This window comes from Protopterus annectens, chromosome 13.part0 (assembly GCF_019279795.1).
Source record: "Protopterus annectens isolate FY-2018-M chromosome 13.part0, PAN1.0, whole genome shotgun sequence".
NCBI classification, from domain to species: domain Eukaryota; kingdom Metazoa; phylum Chordata; order Ceratodontiformes; family Protopteridae; genus Protopterus; species Protopterus annectens.
The window spans coordinates 1,260,919,519-1,260,941,160 of record NC_056747.1 but is presented as its reverse complement, the minus strand read 5'-3'; the positions used below and the strand labels follow the sequence as shown (position 1 = coordinate 1,260,941,160).

General features: G+C 43.6%; 1 protein-coding gene across 1 annotated transcript in view; it reads left to right on the top strand.

Moving 5' to 3' along the window:
* Positions 1-21,642, top strand: part of NPEPPS (aminopeptidase puromycin sensitive) — a 1,948,381-nt gene that overhangs the window by 326,131 nt on the left and 1,600,608 nt on the right. The window contains exon 7 of the mRNA XM_044054968.1: positions 19,037-19,151. Within this exon, the coding sequence (XP_043910903.1) occupies positions 19,037-19,151 (115 nt within the window). The remainder of the gene's footprint in view (positions 1-19,036; positions 19,152-21,642) is intronic.

The window sequence follows — 21,642 nt, the reverse complement described above, 5'->3', positions numbered from 1 at the left end:
ATTGCCACAGTTTAGACATACTGATCTCCGTCCTTCCTTGCCTTCAAAAGGAATTTCTTTGGTGGTCCAAGGCATGTGCTCTAAACAAAGGGAAACCCTTCCGTCTGCCTCCTGCCACTCAGATTCTAACCACGGACGCCTCAGATTATGCTTGGGGAGCCCATTTTCAGGGCAACTGTGTCTGCAGGGCCTTTGGATAAAGGATCAGAAGCACCTGCATATCAATTTAAAGGAAATGTTAGCCGTTCAGAAAGCTCTATTGGCCTTCAGGAATCTTTTACAACCAGGACAACTACTAATACGGACAGACAACACCACAGTTATGTGGTACATAAACAAGCAGGGGGGATCTCATTCTTACCCCCTTTGCAGACTAGCCATGGATCTATGGAAAACCGCTCTAGCTTGCAATCTGGATCTTCAAGCTCAGTTTCTACCAGGGAAACAAAACTTCCTAGCAGACAGTCTGAGCAGAAACCTTTCGGATCCACACGAGTGGATGCTGGACACCAAAATATTCAGGATGATAACAGCAGTCTGGGGATGTTCTCACATAGACCTCTTTGCATCCCATCTCAATCATCAACTACAGAATTTTTGCACCAGGACTTTCCACAGAGAAGCTTGGAAAGTGGATGCCCTGTCATTCAGTTGGAGGAACCTCTCGGGATATGCCTTTCCGCCTCTTCCTCTTCTTCCACGGGTCTTATTGAAGATAAAACAGGACAAGCCCAAGATGATAATCTTGCTGGCTCCAAATTGGCCTCGGCAGTTTTGGTATCCAACTCTAAAAAACCTATGTCTGGAGCCCCCTTGGGTTTTACCTCAGTCTCCAAACCTTCTGTCTCAATATCAGGGTCAGGTTCTACACTCTCATGTCAGCACTCTCAGCCTGGCGGCCTGGTTAATCCAGGGCCTTTGATTTCTTCTTTTCTACCCAAGCAGGTTATGGATGTCATTTTAGAAGCCAGACATCCTAGCACTAGAAACTCTTATGCAGGAAAATGGAAAAGATTTTGTTCCTGGATGCAGGCTCAGGATTCTGATCCTCTTCCTAACATTACCTTAATTTTACTTTACTTCACAGATCTCTTACATAAGGGTCTCTGTTTCTCTTCCATTAAGATACATGCCTCTGCTATTTCTGCTCAATATAATACAGACCCTCCCGTCTTTTCCCACCAGCTCATGAGACAGTTTCTCAGAGGAGCTAAGAACGTAAGACCTCCTAGATCTCCTCCCATTCCTGCTTGGGATCTCAACTATGTTTTGGAAAAGCTAACCTTGCCTCCTTTTGAGCCTGCTGCCTCTTCTGACATCAAGTTTTTATCTTGGAAGACAGCTATCTTGTTAGCCCTAACTTCTGCCAGGAGAGTTTCAGAGTTACAAGCTCTTATGGCTGTGGAACCTTACATTATTTTTCATCAAGACAGGGTATCTTTGAGGACTAATCCTACCTTCATGCCTAAGGTGGTTTCCAAAGTGGCTTTAAATCAAATTATCCACTTGCAAACCTTTTTCCTCACTCCTCAAAATAAAGGGGAAAGGATCTTACATTCCTTGGATGTACACAGACAACTACGTTTTTACCTGGACAGAACCCAGGACATCAGAAAATCAGAACAATTATTTGTTTCTTATGCTTCAAGCTCCCAAGGTAAAGCCATTTCAAAACAGACCATTTCTAAATGGATTGCTCATGGAATCAGATTTTGTTATTCGCACCATGGAAAGCAAATCCCAGGGAGTATACGGACTCATTCCACCAGAGCTGCTGCCACTTCTGCGGCCTTCCTCAGGGGAGTTCCTACCAAAGACATTTTGGAAGCTGCAACTTGGAATTCAGTGGATACTTTTTCTAAGCACTACAATCTACCTCTCTACTCTAAGTCTAGGGCAGGCTTTGCCTCTGCAGTCTTGCAGGGCCTTTTAGCCGCCCCTTCTTCTTTATGACCACCTCCCTTTCTTTCAGCTTTGGGATTCTACCCTACAGTCATGACTGCAACAGTGAAACACGATGAACATAGTACAGTTGTGTACACCTACCATAAATGTAGATGTTCGAGTGTCTTCACTGTTGCAGTCTGGGTTTCCCTCCCTCCTGTCCCCTCTTATTTTTACTTGTGTAGTTCCTTTTTTCACCATTCTTCTGAGGTGTATTTGCAAAGGTTATGGGACCTTTTTCATTTTGGGACTCCTGACATCTGGGGCAAAAAAAAACGGAGAAGATGGCGTCGGCTGTCAGCTTTGTACTCCTGGCACTCTGACGTCCGGGAGCATGGTTGAACAGCCGACGCCGGACCCAGACTTTGGGATTCTGGCCGACCGAGGACTGCCTGCCGGCAGGGGAGAACCCTACAGTCATGACTGCAACAGTTAAGACACTCTAACATCTACATTTATGGTAGGTGTACACAACTGTACTTTCTGCAGGGCCTAATAGCAGCTCCTAATGCTGTTTAGCTCCAGCCTCCCAACCATAGCTTTGGGATTCTACCCAAATGTAATGACTGCAACAGTGAAACACGAGGAATATAGTACAGTTGTGTACACTTACCATAAATGTAGATGTTCGAGTGTATTCACTGTTGCAGTCCAGTTTACCCTCCCGCCATCCCCCTGTCATTCTGGAGTTATCTTTCCTTCTCTATCTTCTACAACCTATGTGGTGTATTTGCTTGTAGATGAAGGTAAAGTTTATATTGATGCATGTATATGTATGTGTGTGTGTGTGTGTATAGATATATATATATATATATATATATATATATATATATATATATATATATATATATATATATATATATATTTTATTTTTTTTCTTTGCTACCTTTTTGGGGGCACCTGACATTGGGGGAAGAAAAACTAAAGAAAATGGTGTCTGCTGCATTTTTATACCCCTGACGACCTGACGTCATGGAAGAGGAGACAGCAGCCGACGCAGGACCCAAGACTTTGGAATTCAGGCTGACTGAGGGCAACCTGCCAGCAGATTACCCAAATGTAAAGACTGCAACAGTGAAGACACTGTAACATCTACATTTATGGTAAGTGTACACAACTGTACCTTCCGGGCTCTCATCCCCCTTCAGGGGTGCCTGCCTTCCAAGCTATGGAGAGGGCCTTGGCCACTGCTACTTTTCAGGTGGCTCCTGTGTTACAGTCTTGCCCCTTGACCCCTGCTTTTCCAGAGCTTCCGTCAACTTCAGTACCTGGACAGTGAGCTCCAAGGATGCAAGAGATGGCGTCCAAAGACCACCCTTCTTCCAGGTCCTTCAGATATTCCCACTGAAGAGCCCCTTCGGAAGAAATTGTATAAGAGGAAACACCTGAACTCCCCTGAAGAGTCTGTTGCAAAGGACACAGATTTCAATGAGGGAGAGGTTCCCTCCCATAAGACATCTCATTTGGAGACATCCTAGAAATCCTTAGAGGGGTAAGAAAGTCCAAAGACCCTTCGTCTGTGTACTTGCAAGCCTTTACAGCTTGCCCATCTACTTTCTGGGTCACCCCTCCCGCTGACTGTCTTATTTAGTTGATCACTCTGCGGGCTTGGAAGGCTCTTGATTCGATAGAACCGATTCCCCGGAGACCATATAAAATGCTGTCCGCTCCCGAGGATCATCAGTAGATGCCATGGTGATAGTGGCAGCCACTAAAAAGGAACCAGCTGAGGAAAGTTCCACTGTTAACCCCCCTAAGGGGAGTTAAGGGCGATGGAAAAATTTGGGAAGTGGGGTTACACATAATCTACCATTGCCTTTAGGTACTTGAACTTTATGGCACATTTCACTAAGCTCCAGAGGGATCTTATCAAGGAGCTATATGATAACCTAGCAGGCACTTTAGCTGACGGGATGCAGGAAAAAGTGACCTCCCAGTTTAGCTACCAATGAATCTATCTGTAATTCATCCATGAGGCTCATTGCACATGCAGCCAAAGGGGCGACCAGGTCAGGCGGTTCAGGTGTTGCTATTCAACGACACGCTTGGATGCACCTGTGAGTTTGCGGAGCCATTCAAGTCTTCCTTTGTCAATGCTCCTTTTGATGGATCCTCTTTGCTTGGCCCCAAAGTTAAAGAATCTCTATCCAGGTGTGAGAAATATGGAAAGACCCTGTCTGCCTGGGGCATACGTTTTTCTGCTCTCCAGCAAGCCTATTCCAGGACTCAGTTGGAGCTTTTCTCCCCGGGCCTCTACTGAAAATGGAAATATATTCAGCTAGACTAGCCTGGTCAACAAATATAAAATAAAATAAATAAGAAGTCCCAGAGGCTTTTCCAAGATGCACGTGTTGTAGACTCCCCTTGTGGCAGAGGGGGTAGTTCAAATGGAAGACGCCATTCTAGAAGCAGAGGTGGTCCACAGAACCAGGGTTCCAGAGTAGTCTTTCTCTGGCCAACCCTATCAGCGCTCGTGAAAGTTGGCCCAGTTGCTTACCTCCGGAGGCAGTTGAGCGAAGATTTTCTTTGCACCCGAGAGCCTGGCGACAAATAACCATAGATGCCTGGGTGCTAAGAATTATTTCCAGTGGTTACCTTATCCCTTTCACTCTTTACCAGAGAGCTCGAACAAGACTTCCTGATTTTCCACCCAGTCAGAGGGACCAAGCAGCCTTTAAAATGCAAAGGCTGCTAGAAAGAGTCATCGAAGAAGTCCCACCAGACCAGATAGGATCTGGATTTTACTCAAGGTTCTTTTTAGTGCCAAAAACGACAGAGGGCTGGAGTCTAATTCTGGATCTTGGCATATTAAGCAAATTTGTCCAACAGTCCAAATTCCGGATGATCATGGTTCAGTCAGTACTTCCTTTCTAGATTGAATGTGCTCTGTAGACCTTCAGGACGCGCATTACTAAAAAAAAAAAGTGGACAAACGCTCAAGAAGTTTTCTCTACTTCCGGCTAGGAGCCAGTCACTATTAGTTCAGGGTGCTGCCCTTTGGTCTCCACAGTCCCCAGGGTGTTAATCAAATGTATGGCAGCAGTAACAATTCACTTGAGACTGCACGGATTCTGGGTGTTTCCATATCTAGACGATGGGCTAGTCACCGCTTCCACCAGACATCTGCTACAGGCAACAGAATTCACCCTGCAATTGTTCCTGCATCTAGACGTTACGGTCAGTCTTACAAAGTCTCAACTGACTCCCTCTCAGGGTATGGAATTTATTGGAGCTTGTCTCATCACACTCTCTTGTGTGGGCTCCTTACCTTCCCACAGATTCCAGAAAATAAAATCTCAAGTTCATTCTCTCCTGTGCTTAAAAGTACCAGCTCTACTGGTGCTTCAAGCATTAGGGTCTGTGGCAGCAGTGATCACTCCGGTCCCACTAGTGAGATTTCACATGAGTACTACAGCGGCTTCTGGCCGAATCAGTGGTCCATTCTAACCCACCCACTGAACCACCCCATACTCATCACCAGTCACTGCAAAGAGGACCTGTCCTGGTGGATAAAATCCGAACATTCTTCTGGGCCGCCCCTTTGTCCCTCCTCAACCCAAAGCCATAGTGACCACGGATGCCTCCCAGATTGGGGGGGTGAATTATCTGGGAAAGACTGTTCAAGGCACTTGGTCCTTGGTAGAGGCCAATCTGCACATCAGCGTTCTGGAGCTAAGGGCAGTGCTGTTAAGGTTGCAGACATTTCACTCTGCCCTTCCTCAAGGAAGTTTTGCAATTCAGTCAGACATGTCTGCAGTCTGGTACATCAACAAGCAAGAAGGAGCCAAATCCTAACCCCTGTGTCAAAGGCCTCAGAGTGTAGCAATGCACAATTGACTCCAACCGCTTTCTTATAGCAACGCACATCCCGGGAAGTTCAAAAGTGATGGCAGACAAGCTAAGCAGATGCATTCTAATGCCTCACGAGTGGTCTCAATCCCAACCTAGCGAAGATCATCTTTCATTACTGGGCAAGCCTTGCTGCAACCTTTTTGCTTTACCTCAAAACAAGTGCAGAAGCTACTTTGCCCTGATCCCCCCTCAGGGAGGAGTCCTGGAGAGACACTTTTCTCCTGGATTGGCCCCCAGGTCTCCTATATGCCTTTCTGCACATCCCTCTGATCCCTCTTTTCCTCAATAAAGCAGCCAAGTTGAGAAAGCAGAGTAATCCTCATTGCACCCTTCTGGCCTCGATAAATTTGTTTTCACTTCCTATGCCTCATATAGTTCACCATCCATGGATTCTGGACCAAACCTCCCAACCATACCGATTTACTCTGTTTTTACCGAGTTTTGGGGTCCAAATGAAGGGGTGCCATGATTCCCGAGTGGCACCCCTTCAATTCCGATTTTTTTCCTTAATATTTTTTCCTATTTTCGGATTTCGATGCTTTCGGAGCTGATGTTATCACATGTGCAATGACGTCAGCTCTGTCAGGGCTTATCAGCCAGTCGGAATTAAGCTTCTGGCTGCAAATGCGAGCAGGAAATTGGCTTTCACAGCAGCACTCATTGAATAACAGCCAGGAAAGGTTTACAGCAAGGAAATCAGCACTCGTTTATCAACAGCACTATTGGCATTTGGGACTTAACAGCCGTGATTCTGTGAAAGCTTTACAGCACTCGTTTGTTCAGCAGCATGTATTTGGGACTTACCTCATTTTAGTTGAATAACAGCACTGTTTGGCATTTGGGACTAACCGTGAAAGCTTTACAGCACTCGTTTGTGCATTTGAGAATTAACTCGTTTCGTTAACAGGGAAATCCTAACATCCGCTCGGGGACTCAGGTAAGGAGGGGTGTGTGTGTGTGTGGTGTATCCCAGATATGATCCAGCTTGTTCAAAGTGGATAATCACACTGAGTGAGTCAGTGAGAGAATGAATGAAGTCTGACTAACCTTGATGCAGCATGTCTGTTATGTGCTAATCTAGCCACCATATCTTTAAAGTAGAAGTGATGACCACTGATGCAGTTTAAATCTAAAATTTTTTCCCACTTCACCAAAACCAGCTTATCAGCAACAGCTTAAATTTTGCAGGTAAATTGGAAAATTAAGCTAGCCCTCCATTTCCCATATATACAGAAAAATAATGGTCTCCTCAGTAGGTATTAGATGCTGCAGTAGTTGCTTCCCTTACATTGGAAGCATGCTTAGGACAAATGCAAATTTATACCAAATGTAGAGTTGCCAGTTAATAGATCTTTAGGTTAATCCCTCTTCCTGATTGTGCAGGCCTCAGCTTTACTTATAGTCACTCTATGTAAGAATACTTTCAAATTGCCACTAATATTTCTAACAAAATTAAGACATCATAATAGTTACTTATCTGAGCCCTAATACTTCTTAAAAACAAACCATTGTATGCACTGGATGTCCTTTATAATACACCTGGTGGCTAGAGGTACTCAGGCTCAAACCCTGTACCCTTGGTATAGGGTAAAAAGAGCCTAATGTCCCTAGCCACCACCACTTGTAAAGTTTTTGTTCAGTTCCACATACACTTTGTGGTTTCAGGATGTTTGTGACAAATCACTGAAGTTTGAATTTATTGATTGACAGGCATTTGAATTTCAGACTTCATGTTCTTCAGAATATAAATGGTAACAAAAAACTTTTATTCTAGCAATTTTCTAAGTTTGTAAGATCAGTATTTGAAAATTGTACCTAATTTGGGGCGAGTTTCAGTCTTCCTATCTTTTGGGAAACAAGCTGCTGATTTGGCATAGTGGTATGATGCTCTGACTGTAGTGCACAGAGCCCTGTGTTTAAGACTTGTCAGTGAAATGCATGGTGGTAAAATAACATTTTATTCTAGCAACTTTACAAAATTATACAAGCAATGTTTAAAATGTGTCCCTGGTTTTTGGCCTTTTGTCCCCCTAAAAAAAAAAAACTTAAATTGAAAATAAGTGTAAAAAGCTATGGAAGATGCCTATGCCTTACACTACTATCATTCTATTTTATATGTATATTGTGTGTGTGTGTGTGTGTGTGTGTGTGTAAGTAGACTTTTATGATGGAAATGTTCTGAATTGGGCAGTTTTGTCATTACTGTTTCATGCATTTTGTTTCATTGCCTGCTGAAAATGTTCAAACAAATTTTAAATGTGCTCTAACAAGTGTGCTGTATTATACAAGGAATACAATTTACTAAAGTCAGGAAGGTGTATCAAAGAACACATGTATGATGTTCTTCATTCCACATTGCTGCAGTCCTAACACTTGGGTAGTCCGCTGTCCCAGTCGGCCCGAATACCAAAGTATATGGCTGACGTCGGTCAAGGCGCATTAGTCTGACGTCAGGACGTCAGGGTACAAATGTGCATGACCGACGTCATATCCTCAGTCTTTTTTGCCGCATGGTCCGATGCAGAAGCAGTTTTGCGAGTGCAGGTTGGCGTTCTGAAATTTTCTGAAGTCGGAGTTTCAGACCGAATCAAAGTTGGCTAAGTACCCGTTGGGAATATTTTGGTTTTTCTTGCCTCAGTATTTAACCGGATGTCAGAAAAAGTGAATAACTGTATTTCTTGTGGGAAACAGATACCTCATAGGGATTACCATACCTTGTGTATACCTTGTTTAGGGCCTGAGCACGACGTTGTTGGATGCCGCTCTTGTACTAGATTTAACAAACGCACTATTAAGAGAAGGTTAGACTGTGCCTGGTTAGTTTTTGGGAAGCGTTGTAATTATAAAATGCCGTCGGATGCTCCGGCCCGCCTGTCAAAAAGCGCAAGGACAAAGCAGCAAAGCCTAGATTGGAAGAACCGTCAGTCCCGGACGTCGGTTCTTTAGAAGGCTCAGTGGAGCCGGAGGTTCTGCCAGGAGGTTCTTTGGAATCTCAGGGAGAGACTTTACTGTTACAGGATGTGTCCTCTCAGGAGGTAGGCCAGGCTGAAGGGGCTTCTCAGGTGGCTGTTCTTCCCTCTCTTCCTAAGGTGGTTAGAGCCTCCCCTTCTGTTTCCAAGGCTTCTTTGAGAGGCAGGCCAGGTTTAACTTCAGTGGGGGTTTCTCCTAGCTCTTCAGGATCTTTGCCTAAGAAACATATGCTTAAAATGGCAGAAGATTTGATTACTATGATTAGAGGTTCTATGCCCCCTCCTGATAAGAGGCCTAGGGTGGAACCTGAGTTTGAGAGTTTTGAGCAGTGTTCGAGGCTTCTGAGTCTTGGCTGAAGACTTGCAGGAGTATCCTCCTTATTCTGATTCTGATGTGGATGATTCTACTCCTTCAGCTTCTCCTCCTGAGGATTTTTCATTTTCAGAGACTCTTCATTCCATGAGGGAGCATTTTAAATGGGAAGGTCAAGATTTCTCTGATTCCAGGAAGAGGCTTAGGGAATTTTTGTTTTTACCCCAGCATAGGCCTTTAGCTATACCTCCTGTTCTGAATGTGGTGGAAGATGTTTTTGCAGAGGCTTCCCTGAACCCTGATTCTTTGCCTCCTGCCCCAGTTAAACCAGATAGGTACTATAGGGTGCCTGAAGCTCATAAGTATCTTTTTAAGAGTCCTAGGGCAGACCGGAAACTGTCTCTCAGGGGCCTAAAGGTGTTAAGGCTTCTGTTGTTAAAAATCCTGTTCCTCCTGATAAAGAGGCAAGGGCTTTGGATAGATGGGGAAAGAAAGTGTATACTTCTTCCACTTTAGCCATGAGGGCGTTGAATTGCCAGTTTCACATGTTAAAATATCAAAATTATCTCCTTTCACAATTGAAGGCTAAGGTGGATGCTCTGGCGGAAGGTATTGAGTGTAAAGAGTTGCAGGATTTAGTTCATGTGTCTGAACAGGTGGGTAAGCATTCCTTGCAATGTGGTTTTGATGCTGTGCAGGCCTCCTCGAGGGTGGCTGCCACTGGTTCTGTTCTTCGTAGGCACGCCTGGTTGAGGGATCAGAATTTAGCTGAGCATGTTAAGACAAGGATTTTGGATGCTCCATTACAGTCTGACGTGTTGTTTGGTTCGCCTGTGGAAGCAGTTTTAAAGAAAATGTAGGACAAGGCTAAGTCTATGCAGACTGTTAAAGATTTTTTGCAGGTGCAGCCTCCGAAGTTTAGTAGAAATTGGCCTACTAAGGGTTGGACATATCCTGCTTATGATTCCCAGTATAGGGGTAGGTCTAGACGGGGTAGGGGCAGAGCTCAGGGTTCTTTTAGGCCTAGAACAGGGAGTTCACCTGCTCAGTCTTCTGGTGAGGGCAGGGGTCAGTTCTTTCGTAAACAGACCCAATGACCTGCCTTTTCAGCTGCCAGTACATTCTCGTCTGGCAGCACCTTTGGGAGGAAGGCTGGCTCTTTTCAAAGAAAATTGGGATTTAATTACCCAAGACAGATGGGTATTGGATATCATTCACCACGGTTACAGGTTTTATTTCCATACCTTGCCTCCTTTCAAAGGCATGCCAGACATTCCTCCTCTACAAAGAAAAGAGGCTCACAAGCAAATTTCTCTGTTACTCCAAATAGGGGCCATTCAGCCGGTTCCTGTGCCAGAAAGGGGCCTAGGATTTTATTCTCGCCTGTTCCTAGTACCAAAGAAGGGGAACACGTGGAGACCAATTTTGGATTTATCTATCCTCAACACTTATCTGGACATTCCCAAGTTCAAAATGTTGGCGTTACAACAGCTTTTACCTCTGCTGGGCAAAGATCACTGGATGGTAACTTTAGATCTCAAGGAGGCTTACCTTCATGTGCCTATCAGACTAAGTTGCAGGAAGTATCTGCGTTTTCGAGCTGGGAATTCCCATTATCAGTTCTCTGCATTGCCCTTTGGCTTATCTACTGCCCAGAGTATTCACAAAGGTTCTGGCTCCAGTGATAGCCTACTTCAGGCTAAAAGGAATACAAATCTACCCTTACTTGGGCGACTGCCTGATTCTGGCTCAAGAAAAGGAAGACCCTTTACAGCATTTGGAATATGTGATAGCAGTGCTAAGATGCCTAGGGTATTCTGCGAGCGAAATAAAGTCCAGTCTAGTACCCTCTCAAGACATGTGCTTTCTGGGTGTGAGACTGAATACAGCAGCCCAGATGGCCTTTTTAACCCCGGACAAACAAAAGAATCTTTCCATTTACTTCCATCAACTATCTCTTCAGTCCGGGCTGACTGCAAGGACAGTCCTTCAAGCCTTAGGGTTCATGGCATCTTGTATTCTGGTGCTTCCCAATGCCAAACTGCATATGAGGAAGCTGCAATGGTATCTCAAAAATGTATGGACACAGCACTGCCAGGATTTGGACACTGTCATTCAAATAATACCTTGCATTCAACAGGAATTTTTGTGGTGGGCTCAGGAATGTCACCTAAACAAGGGACTCTCTGTGACCCGGCCAGAGGCGAGTCAGATTCTAACGACAGATGCCTCAGACATTGCTTGGGGAGCTCATCTAAATGGAAAGTGGATACAAGACAAGTGGCCTGCCAGACTACAGCATCTACATATCAACATGAAGGAGATGTTAGCAGTCCAGTTTGCATTAATGGCTTTCAAAGAGTTACTTCTTCCGGGGCAGGTGTTGATTCTAACAGACAACACAACTGTCATGTGGTACATCAACAAACAAGGGGGAACACATTCTTACCCGTTATGCAGGCAAGCAATGATTTTATGGGAGACTGCGCTCAGCTTGCAACTAACTCTTCAGGCAAGGTTTCTGCCGGGAGCACAGAACTCCTTAGCAGATGTGTTAAGCAGACAAATCATGGATCCCCACAGTGGAAACTGGATCTTCATGTATTTCGAAATTGACAGTGTCATGGGGAACTCCAGACATAGATCTGTTCGCTTCTCCACTAAACCACCAGCTGCCAAAGTTTTGCACAAAGAGGTTTCATCACACAGCTTGGAAAGTGGATGCTCTTTCTTTCAGTTGGAAAAATCTTCATGTGTATGCCTTTCCACCTCTGCCTCTTCTCCCAAAGGTGCTCCTAAAGGTCAGACAAGACAAGCCAAGGATGATTTTAATAGCTCCAGATTGGCCTCGGCAACACTGGTACCCATTACTGAGGAGTCTGGTAAGGAAGCCTCCATGGCCTTTACCCTTGATTCCACACCTGTTGTCTCAGAGGGACGGTCATCTGCTCAATGTCAAGCTTCACTCTCTTCATCTAACAGCCTGGCATATTCTGTTTTGAAAGACAGCAGGTCTCAACTTCCTCAACAAGTTTTAAATGTGATTATGGAAGCCAGAAGACCTAGTACAAGGAAAGTGTACAGAAAAATGGAAGAGATTTTTATTTTGGAGTGCAGCAAAGAATTTGGAGATTTCTGAGCCTAATTTGAGTGTGGCTCTTCAATATCTTACTGAGTTATTGGACAAAGGTTTGTCTTTCTCTTCCATTAAGATTCATGCTGCAGCAATTTCAGCTCACTATGATTGTGACCCACCATTGTTTTCGCATCCTTTGTTCAAGCAATTTCTTAGAGGGGCAAAGAATATAAGACCCCCGTAGAGCTCCTACTCCTGCTTGGGATCTCAATTTTGTGTTGGAGAAACTTACTCTACAACCTTTTGAGCCTCTTGGCTACTGCTGAATTGAAATACTTGTCATGGCAGACTGCTTTTTTGTTGGCCATTACTTCTGCAAGAAGGGTTTCTGAATTGCAGGCCCTTATGGCGGTAGAGCCTTTTTTGATTTTCCATAAGGATAGGGTATCATTACGTACTAATCCTTCCTTTATGCCTAAGGTGGTTTCTAGTGTGACTTTAAACCAGACTATTCATTTGCCTACTTTCTATGCAGATCCCCAAAATAAGGGGGAAAAGATTTTGCACACTTTAGATGTACACAGGCAGTTGCGTTATTATTTAAGCAGGACTAAGGATTTTAGGCAGTCTCAGCAGTTGTTTGTTTCTTTTGCTTTGAGTTCTCAGGGCAAGCCTGTGTCAAAACAAACTATTTCTAAGTGGATTGGGTTTTGCATTGCATTTTGTTATTCCCATCATGGCAAGGAAATTCCAGCTGGGATTAGGCCTCATTCCACTAGGGCTACTGCCACTTCAACAGCATTTCTAAGGGGGGTGGCAACTAAGGATATTTTGGAGGCAGCTACTTGGAGTTCAGTGCATACTTTCTCTAAGCATTACCACCTTCCTCTCTACTCTAAATCTAGGGCTGGTTTTGCCACAGCTATTTTGCAAGGCATGTTGACAGCTCCTGCTTCTTTATGATTTGCCAGCCTCCCTTACCTCTGCTTTGGGATTCTACCCAAGTGTTAGGACTGCAGCAATGTGGAATGAAGAACATAGTACAGTTTTGTACCTACCATAAATGTAGATGTTCGAGGATCCACATTGCTGCAGTCCAATTTACCTCCCTCCTTCCCTCTGTGTTTAGGGGTGGTTGTGTGGGTGAGGTTATACTCTTGTAATTTTGTATATATTGTACATATTTTTGGTGCAGGAGTGTTTGGTGTTTTTTGGTTTTGGCCTTATCTTTTTAGGGTCTTCTGACATCTGGGGCAAGAAAAGACTGAGGATATGACGTCGGTCATGCGCATTTGTACCCTGACGTCCTGACGTCAGACTAATGCGCCTTGACCGACGTCAGCCATATACTTTGGTATTCGGGCCGACTGGGACAGCGGACTACCCAAGTGTTAGGACTGCAGCAATGTGGATCCTCGAACATCTACATTTATGGTAGGTACAAAACTGTACTTTTCTTGGTTTGTGTGCAAAGGGGCCAGTGATTTGAAAACAACCCAAAGATGATCTTTATCCACCACTGGCCAGATGCATTTTCTTTGGATGTGGTGTAGGTTTCAATGCTATTTTAATGAATGTGAGTTTCAAGGGCAGAAACGTTTTAATGCCAAGTCTATTTTCATTGTGAAACAGTATTGCTTTGTTTAACAGATGTCTGTCGGTGTTTGTGCATTTTACTGTAAAGTGTAAAAATAAAATCCAAATAATCATTGTAGAAGTAAAGCAGTATGCACACATTAGTGTTTATGGTAAATGGGGCAAAATAGCCAGGTAATGGGACATTGGAATGGCTGCAGGGGGACACTGGTGCCATATTTTGGTTGTCTGTTCTTCAGTTTGCACGAAAGTTGGTATCCTACAATTCCACTGGAGTGGGCGGGGTTACATAATTATGTATTAAATTTTATGTTAAACAGTGTACATATTTGTACCTATTTTTCATGGGCCTTGACCAGATTTTTGATGTTTCAAGGTTGAGAGGTATGTTCCGCACCCAGTTCCAGACCTTCTTTGTCACCCTCAGGTACTTGGTGCATCCCAGTCTTCAAAGCTTCAAGCTGACTGCTTGGTTCCTCCAATTCCATTAGTTGTCGGGCATAATGACATTCCATCCCCAGTATGAAAAATGTTACTGGCATCCCATAAACCATCCACCTGGAATCTCTGCCTTAATAAATGGAAGAGATTTTCAATCCGAGCTTGTGATAATGGACTCTCCCCCTTTTCAGCCCTGGTAAAAAAAAAAAAAAAAAAAAAAAAAAAAAAAATTAGAATTTTTGGCCATTCTTTTTAGTAGGGGAGCTGCTTTTACTATTAAGGTCATTCTAGCTGACATCACTAACTTTCATAACTGCTTCGAAGATCTACCCTTAATTTCACATAGGCTGTGTAAGGCCTTCCTCAAGGGAGCTATTAGTTTAAGGCCTCCATTTAAAGATCCGCTACCTCCCTGGGACCTGACTGTTGTCTTGCAATCACCTTTGAGCCAGCAGCGAATCGTGACTTAAAGTTCCTGTCTTGGATAATGCTACTATTTACAGTGATAACCTCTGCAAGAGGAGTTTCCAAATTGCAAGTATTATGTTCAAAGTCCCCTTACTTTTCCATAAAGATAGAGTTACACTCCGCACCAATCAATCCATTCTTCCGAAGGTCGTCCGAGTCCAACATTAATCAGGCCATAGACTTGACTGTGGTCTTTCTGAATTTCTCTAACAAAAACTAATATTACTTACACCTGTTAGATGTTCAGACAATTACATTTCTATCTCTAGAACGTACAAATGCAGGAGGTCAGAGCAATTATTTGTCTCCTTTTCTGGTGCAACCTTAGGGAAATCTGTCTCTAAAGTTATCTCATCAAAATGGTTAAGAGATCGCATTGCTTTCATTTATAACAGAATCTGAAGCTTTCAGTGCCAATGAAGGCACTTTCCACCAGGTCTTTGGCTACTTCAGCTGTTTTCCATTCTAAGGCTTCCATGAGTGAAATATGCTTAGCAGCAACATGGGTTACTCTGCATACCTTTATTACTCATTACAGATTGGATTTGGTCTCCAGGGGAAGAGCGGCCTTTGGTTCTGTGGATCTCAGGAATATCCTTCCATAGACCACCCAGGATCTAAATTAGATGGCGACTCTGTCCCATCAGTCAAGAAAAGATGAAGATTGACAACATCAGATAAAGAAGTTGTGTCTTACCATAACATTCCATCTGTGTTGTCGATATTCATCTAGTTGTGCATTCTTTCACCAAACTAACTTTTAGCCTGAAGAAAAAGTACACTGGCTACCCATAAATAAGCTAAGTTGTGCATTGTTATATCTAATGCATTAATACTGCCGGGGAGGCAGCTACTTGTATAATTGTCCAATTTTCACAGTTTCAGACTTCATTTATTTTCACTGAACTGCTTGCTAGATGTCCTGACTGAGATCACGGTTGCGGTATTCAAAACACATGGGTTTTCACTGTTGACATCTGGGTGGTGTACCAAAGTTTAACCTTCCCTGCGTTGTATACCCAACTTATGACCTCATTTCGAAAGTGTAAGGATATATAGGCTGATGTAGGAGTGTAAATCCTCAGACTACCTCATTGCCAGCATGAATGCTGGTCTCACACCCATCAGACTGATCTTCATGTGGTTGTTGGTACGTAGCTGCTAATAAACATATGGGTACTCCATTAGGGAACATTTCTTTACTTATAAATTGATCATTGATCCAGTTTTGTCCGTTTACATCCAATTCAGCCATGGGCTGTCTAATCCGACCTTGACACCGACTGTGAAGCACTCTGGTTCCAGAACTGACTCCTCCCCTACCCATAATTCCCTGAACTCTACCTCAGATTTTGTTTTCTGCCTGAAGAATTTAGTTGTGTTGATGAGGACTTGCAGTTGCTGTATCCTTTTGTGCTGTTATACCAGTGTCTATCACTAACAGTATTCACTTCTCCCTCCACTGAGAGAATTTTTTTTTCTCTGTAATGTTAGATTTTGATTAAGTTTAGAGTTTGTTACACTTGGAATTATGTTAGTTTAGTGTGTGTTTTGCTTTCAATTATAACCTAGTGTAGCTGTTAGAATATTCGGTACTTTTCCATTAAACCCCTACCATGCGTTAGTAAGCCTGTAATAATGTAAACGTAAGAGTTGCACCATAAACTTCACTTTATAATGTTTTGCCTCCTATGTTATACAAAATGCAGCATTTTTAGGACACAATTTAATACTACTTTAATTTATTACAATTTAACAGTACATGTTTGGCATCAACATGTATTTTCGGAATATTAAGTAGAATGTAAACATTGATTAAAAGAAATTATCAGTGAATTTACCAAAGGATCAAATACTTTACAAGGGACAGGGCTAACATTATAAGGTAAAATTGTGGACTGTTGAAAAGTAGGACAATTTATTTATACTAATATGAAGTTCGGCATCTCACAGGAAGCACATGCTGTTACTCAATTACTCGTGTGTGGATATTACTTCCTGCAAAGCGACAGTCAAGCTTTACACTGTGTATATGTAAACAAAAACGTGAGGGAGCCGTCGTCATCAACTACTGAAGGGAGTGGAAAATATGTGGACTCTTCCTACTGACTTTTACATTGCATTATTATACAGTTATAATCCAGTCTCTGTCTTTCAAACAGGTTGATCATAACTACACAGTACAACATCACCAACAGGTTACAGCGTTATCAAAACAGGCAAAAGGTATGCCCTCTGATTAAGAGTACACTATACCGAGATTGTGAAGCACACTTTTTTAATACATCGATAGACTGACTTCACATGGCAAAAACCAGTACCCCTCTTCGCAATGTGGGATATTAAGTTTTACAAATGAGTTGCAGGTCCATAAACCATAATATCATGTTTGACTTTAACATGACCAGTAGCAATCTTACCAAGACAAACTCCCTCCACTGCTTTTTCCCCTCTTTCTCTTTTCTGTTTTCATAGAAAATGCGTTTTAAGCAAAAGGCAGGCTTTTTTAAATATTGCTCTCTCAAACTTAGAAAGTTGACAGAACGACAGGTTTTGCATTAGCAAGCATTTTCTGAACGGTAGAAACCTGAATCTCAACAGGGCAGCACACTCCAGTCTGGGTCCCAAGACGTGTGGTAGGGGTTTAACGGAAAAGTACTGAATATTTTATATACATGTATGTTAGGATAGTGGCTAGTACAAAGACATGCATCTAGAGCGTTTTTCCCTGGGCCTACGCTGAAAATTTGCTTTGTTCCAAGTCTGACTTTCCCTGTCAACAAGTGTAAAATAAAAAAGTAAAATAAATTTTCTTTGAGTCCCCCCCCCCTGCTGATTCACACTCTATTTGCGTTTACTATTTGGGCCAAGCCCACCTCGACACTGACAGGCATATACTTCTTTCAGCTCCTGGGCTCTGCACCCGAGTGAGAGAAACTAATAGTGAACGGTCTTCTCCCCCCTCAGACGGGGTCTGCAGTGCCTTCCACTGCGTCCTGTTCAGCAAACAAAGATAAGAGGCCTAGGGATAAACAGGAAGAAGAGAGGGAGATCAAGAGATAGGGATTGAAGGACAAAGAGAATCAGACTTAAGTCTAGAAAGCATTCCCCGTATCTGACATTTTTGTCTGAGTCGACAGTCCCTTGGATCTGTCTGCCACATTCTTGGTCCCAGTTCTCCCAGGGCCTGGTGAGCCCCAGACTACACTCACCTCTCCTCCAGAAATTGAGGTATTTCAGGCCATCATCAGCGGCTTCATCGACTTGGTCATCCAGAAGCATGACTGAGCAAAATATTGACAGAATGATGAGGCAATTCCTTAGAGCCCACATCCAGCTTGGTGTTCTCTCTCTGCAGTTTTTTAAGAACATACATAGTTAGACCAACTACCCTTCCTCTTCAAATCTGGTCCCGGTCTGCCCCTTGGACCCAGCTATCTTGAATTTGATCTGTCCCGGCATACCTTTGCCATGAAGACATTTCCATTCCAGCCTAATTGCATGCTGTACCCCCCCCCCCATATTCTTTCAAAGCACGGAGGAGATTAGGGGATTATGAAGGGCCACATAACAAAAATTCCAGATGATTACATGTGTGCAGAATGTACTGCAGTCTTCTCTTGCCTGAAAGAAACTGCTATTAAGGCAGTAACCATAGTTCAAACTGCTGTAGAGGGACCAGTTTAAACAAAAAAAAAAAAAGAGGAAATTGTCTAGTGGGGAGTTTTTAGAATTGCCGTTTGTGTTGTGATTTGTAAGCCTTTCCTCCCCTTAGTCCTGTCTTCCTATTTTAGGACTCAGTTTGTCAGCTACACAAAGTAACTGTATAAACAAAGAAACAAAGATTGGTGATTAAGAGAACTGCTTAAGTGTTGGTGCCACTGCTCTTCCAGTATCTAGTTGTTTAGATGAGTGCTGACAGAGTTCTTACAGAAAGCTGACCGCTGCACTTAAGTGCAGATAAATATCAAAGCTGAAGTGTCATAGCTTATGCAGGTACTCAAAAGGAAAATTATTGCTAATGGGATCATTACTTCAGTATATTACCTTTGTTTACGATTACTCCTTCAGAAAATGATATCCAAAGTTCTCCATATACGATTTTTTATTCTTCCTACTGTTTGCCATTCTGAAGTACAGCGAGGAGTTCTGCATAGCATTTTATAATGTATTTGTATAAGTTAGCAGCTGAACAGACTTGTATAGCTTTTTTTCTGTACAGCAGTGGCAGTTGAATTTTATTTTGGGGATTGCCGAGAGTTCTACTTTGAATGTCTTTCCATGACGTACTACTGTTTATCCTACTCTGTCATTCTAGTTATGTTTTTAAAGATAGGTTTGCTTATGTTATTGATGTGCTGCTGTTCTTTCCTTCAGGGAAACTGCTTTACTTATTGATCCCAAAAACTCCTGCTCTTCTTCTCGACAGTGGGTAGCTCTGGTTGTGGGACATGAGCTTGCACATCAGTGGTTTGGCAACCTTGTCACCATGGTAAGCACAACTGTAAAGTTTCTTTTTGATACAAGTGTTTTATGGTGTTACCGTGCAAGTTCAAGACTGAGGTGACAGTAAGTTGTATGTACATAGGTTCATAGGTTGGTACTGAGCTATCTGCCCGAAGGCATATATTAGCCCAGCCACGTTGTGCGGTATTCACCGCCCCTTTAGTAGTTCCCTAGACCCTTGTACTAGCAGCTAGTACCGTTGGCCCCTATCTAGTAGTGCTGTTGGTGTGATCCCTGGTGTGAACTTTCTGTTACCCATCCACTCATCAAGGTTCCTCTTGAAAAGTGATAGTGAGGGGCTCTGTCTTATGTAGATTGGGACCCTGTTCCATAGTAAGGGAAGTCTCTGCGAAGGGAATCTATCCCTCCAGCATGTTCTATTCATTGTTGTGTTGAGGTTTATATCCCCAGAGTGTGTAGCTCGAGTAGATGTACATGATTAGTTGTACATGGAACTATGTTCATCGTGCATACAGCTGCAGTCATAACAGATGGGTTCTCCTGCCGTCAGACGGGTCCCCAGTCGGCCGAATTCCAAAGTCTGGGTCCGGCGTCGGTTGTCGTCGCTTCTTCCCTGACGTCAGTGCGCCAGGGATATAAAATAACCAGCCAACGCCATTTTCTTCAGTCTTTCTTGCCGTGCGGTGCCCGAAGCAGAAGCAGTTCGCAAGTGCCGGTCGGCCAGCTCCTGAAATTTACGAAAATTTTGCAACCGAAGTCTTCTTGAAAGCTAAGTACCCCGTTGTGGAAACTTTTCTTGACTCAGACCGATGTCAGACAAAGTTAATAATTGTATTTCATGTGGGAAGCAAATACCGCATAAGGATTTTCATTCCCTCTGTATTCCTTGTTTAGGCCCAGACCACGAAGTCTCAGTCTGTCGCTTTTGTGCTACATTCAACAAACGCACCATTAAGCGTCGGGCGGAGTTCGCCCAGCATTATTTTGGCAAAAAATTTAACTATATTATGTCGTCGAATACTCAGACTCCAGATTTGTCTAAAAAAAGCAGAGACAAGGACCGACACATGAGGTCCGCGGCCTCTACCGACACCACGCCAAAGCCGACTACACGTGGTCCGGTTCTCAGTGAGGCGCCTACGCAGCCCCTGACTACCGACGACACTACATTGGCGGTGTCTCCTGTGCCCGAGGACGCAGGCTCCTCAGCCCACACCCCGACTACAGATACCGAAGCCACTCTTGGCGGTGAATCTCAAAATGTGGATAGGTCTACCTCCTCTCAAGGTGTCTTCAGACCTTCCTCTTCTTTTTCCATCAAGGCTTACACTAAGTATAAAGCAGCCATGCATTCTAAAAGACAAGCTACACAGGGCCCATCTCCTGGCCCCATGCCTAAAAAACAGATGCTTAAAATGGCTGAGGATTTGATCACTCTTATCAGGGTTCTCAACCCCCCCGGACAAAAGGCCCAGAGTGGAGGAAGAATCCTCCTCCTCTGATCAGGGCTGCATTATTTCAGAGCACTCTGATGAACAGGAACATTCTTACTCCCCTTTTGAAGATTCTGATGCTGAGCAGTCCATCCCCTCTGTCTCCCCCCCAGAGGATTACTCATTTGGGGAAACTTTGCATACCTTAAGGGAACACTTCCACTGGGAAGGCCAAGATTATTCAGATTCCAAGAAAAGGCTTAGGGAATTTCTCTTGCTACCTCAGCACAGGCCTCTAGCTATACCTCCTGCCTTGGACATACTAGATGATGTGTACTCGGAGGCCTGCCTTAACCCGGATTCTCTACCTCCAGCTCCAGTTAAGCCTGACAGGTACTACAGGGTTCCTGACTCACACCAATTTCTATACAAAAGCCATGCTGCTGACCCAGAAACTATCTCACAGGGCCCCAAGGGAATTAAGGCCTCCACTGCTAAAAATCCATTACCTTCCGAGAGATTCCAGATCCTTAGAAAGGTGGGGAAAAAAGGTATATACCTCTGCCACCTTAACCATGAGGGCATTAAACTGTCAGTTCCATATGCTAAAGTACCAACAGTTTTTGTTATCACAATTGAGAAGTAAAATGTCACAACCTGAACAACCAGACTTGGAGTTGCAGGATTTGATGCATAGTGCAGAACAAGTGGGTAAACATACCTTACAATGTGGTTTTGATGCTCTAGAGGCCTCATGTAGAGCTGCTGTTATGGCATCAGTCATACGTAGGATGCCTGGCTCAAGGAACAAACCTTACCAGATCATGTCAAAGCTAAATTATTAGATGCCCCTCTACAAAAGGATGTATTATTTGGTGCTAATGCTGAGGAGGTATTAAGGAAAATGGAGGAAAAGGCTAAATCAATGCAAACAGTGAAAGATTTTCTACAGGTACAACCCCCACGTTTCAGTTGAAATTGGCCTTCCAAAAAGTGGTCCTTTCCAGCCACGGACAGACCCCAAAGAGGTAGATACAGGCGCCCGAGGGGCAGAGGGCAATCCCAAGGATCGTTTAGAGGCAG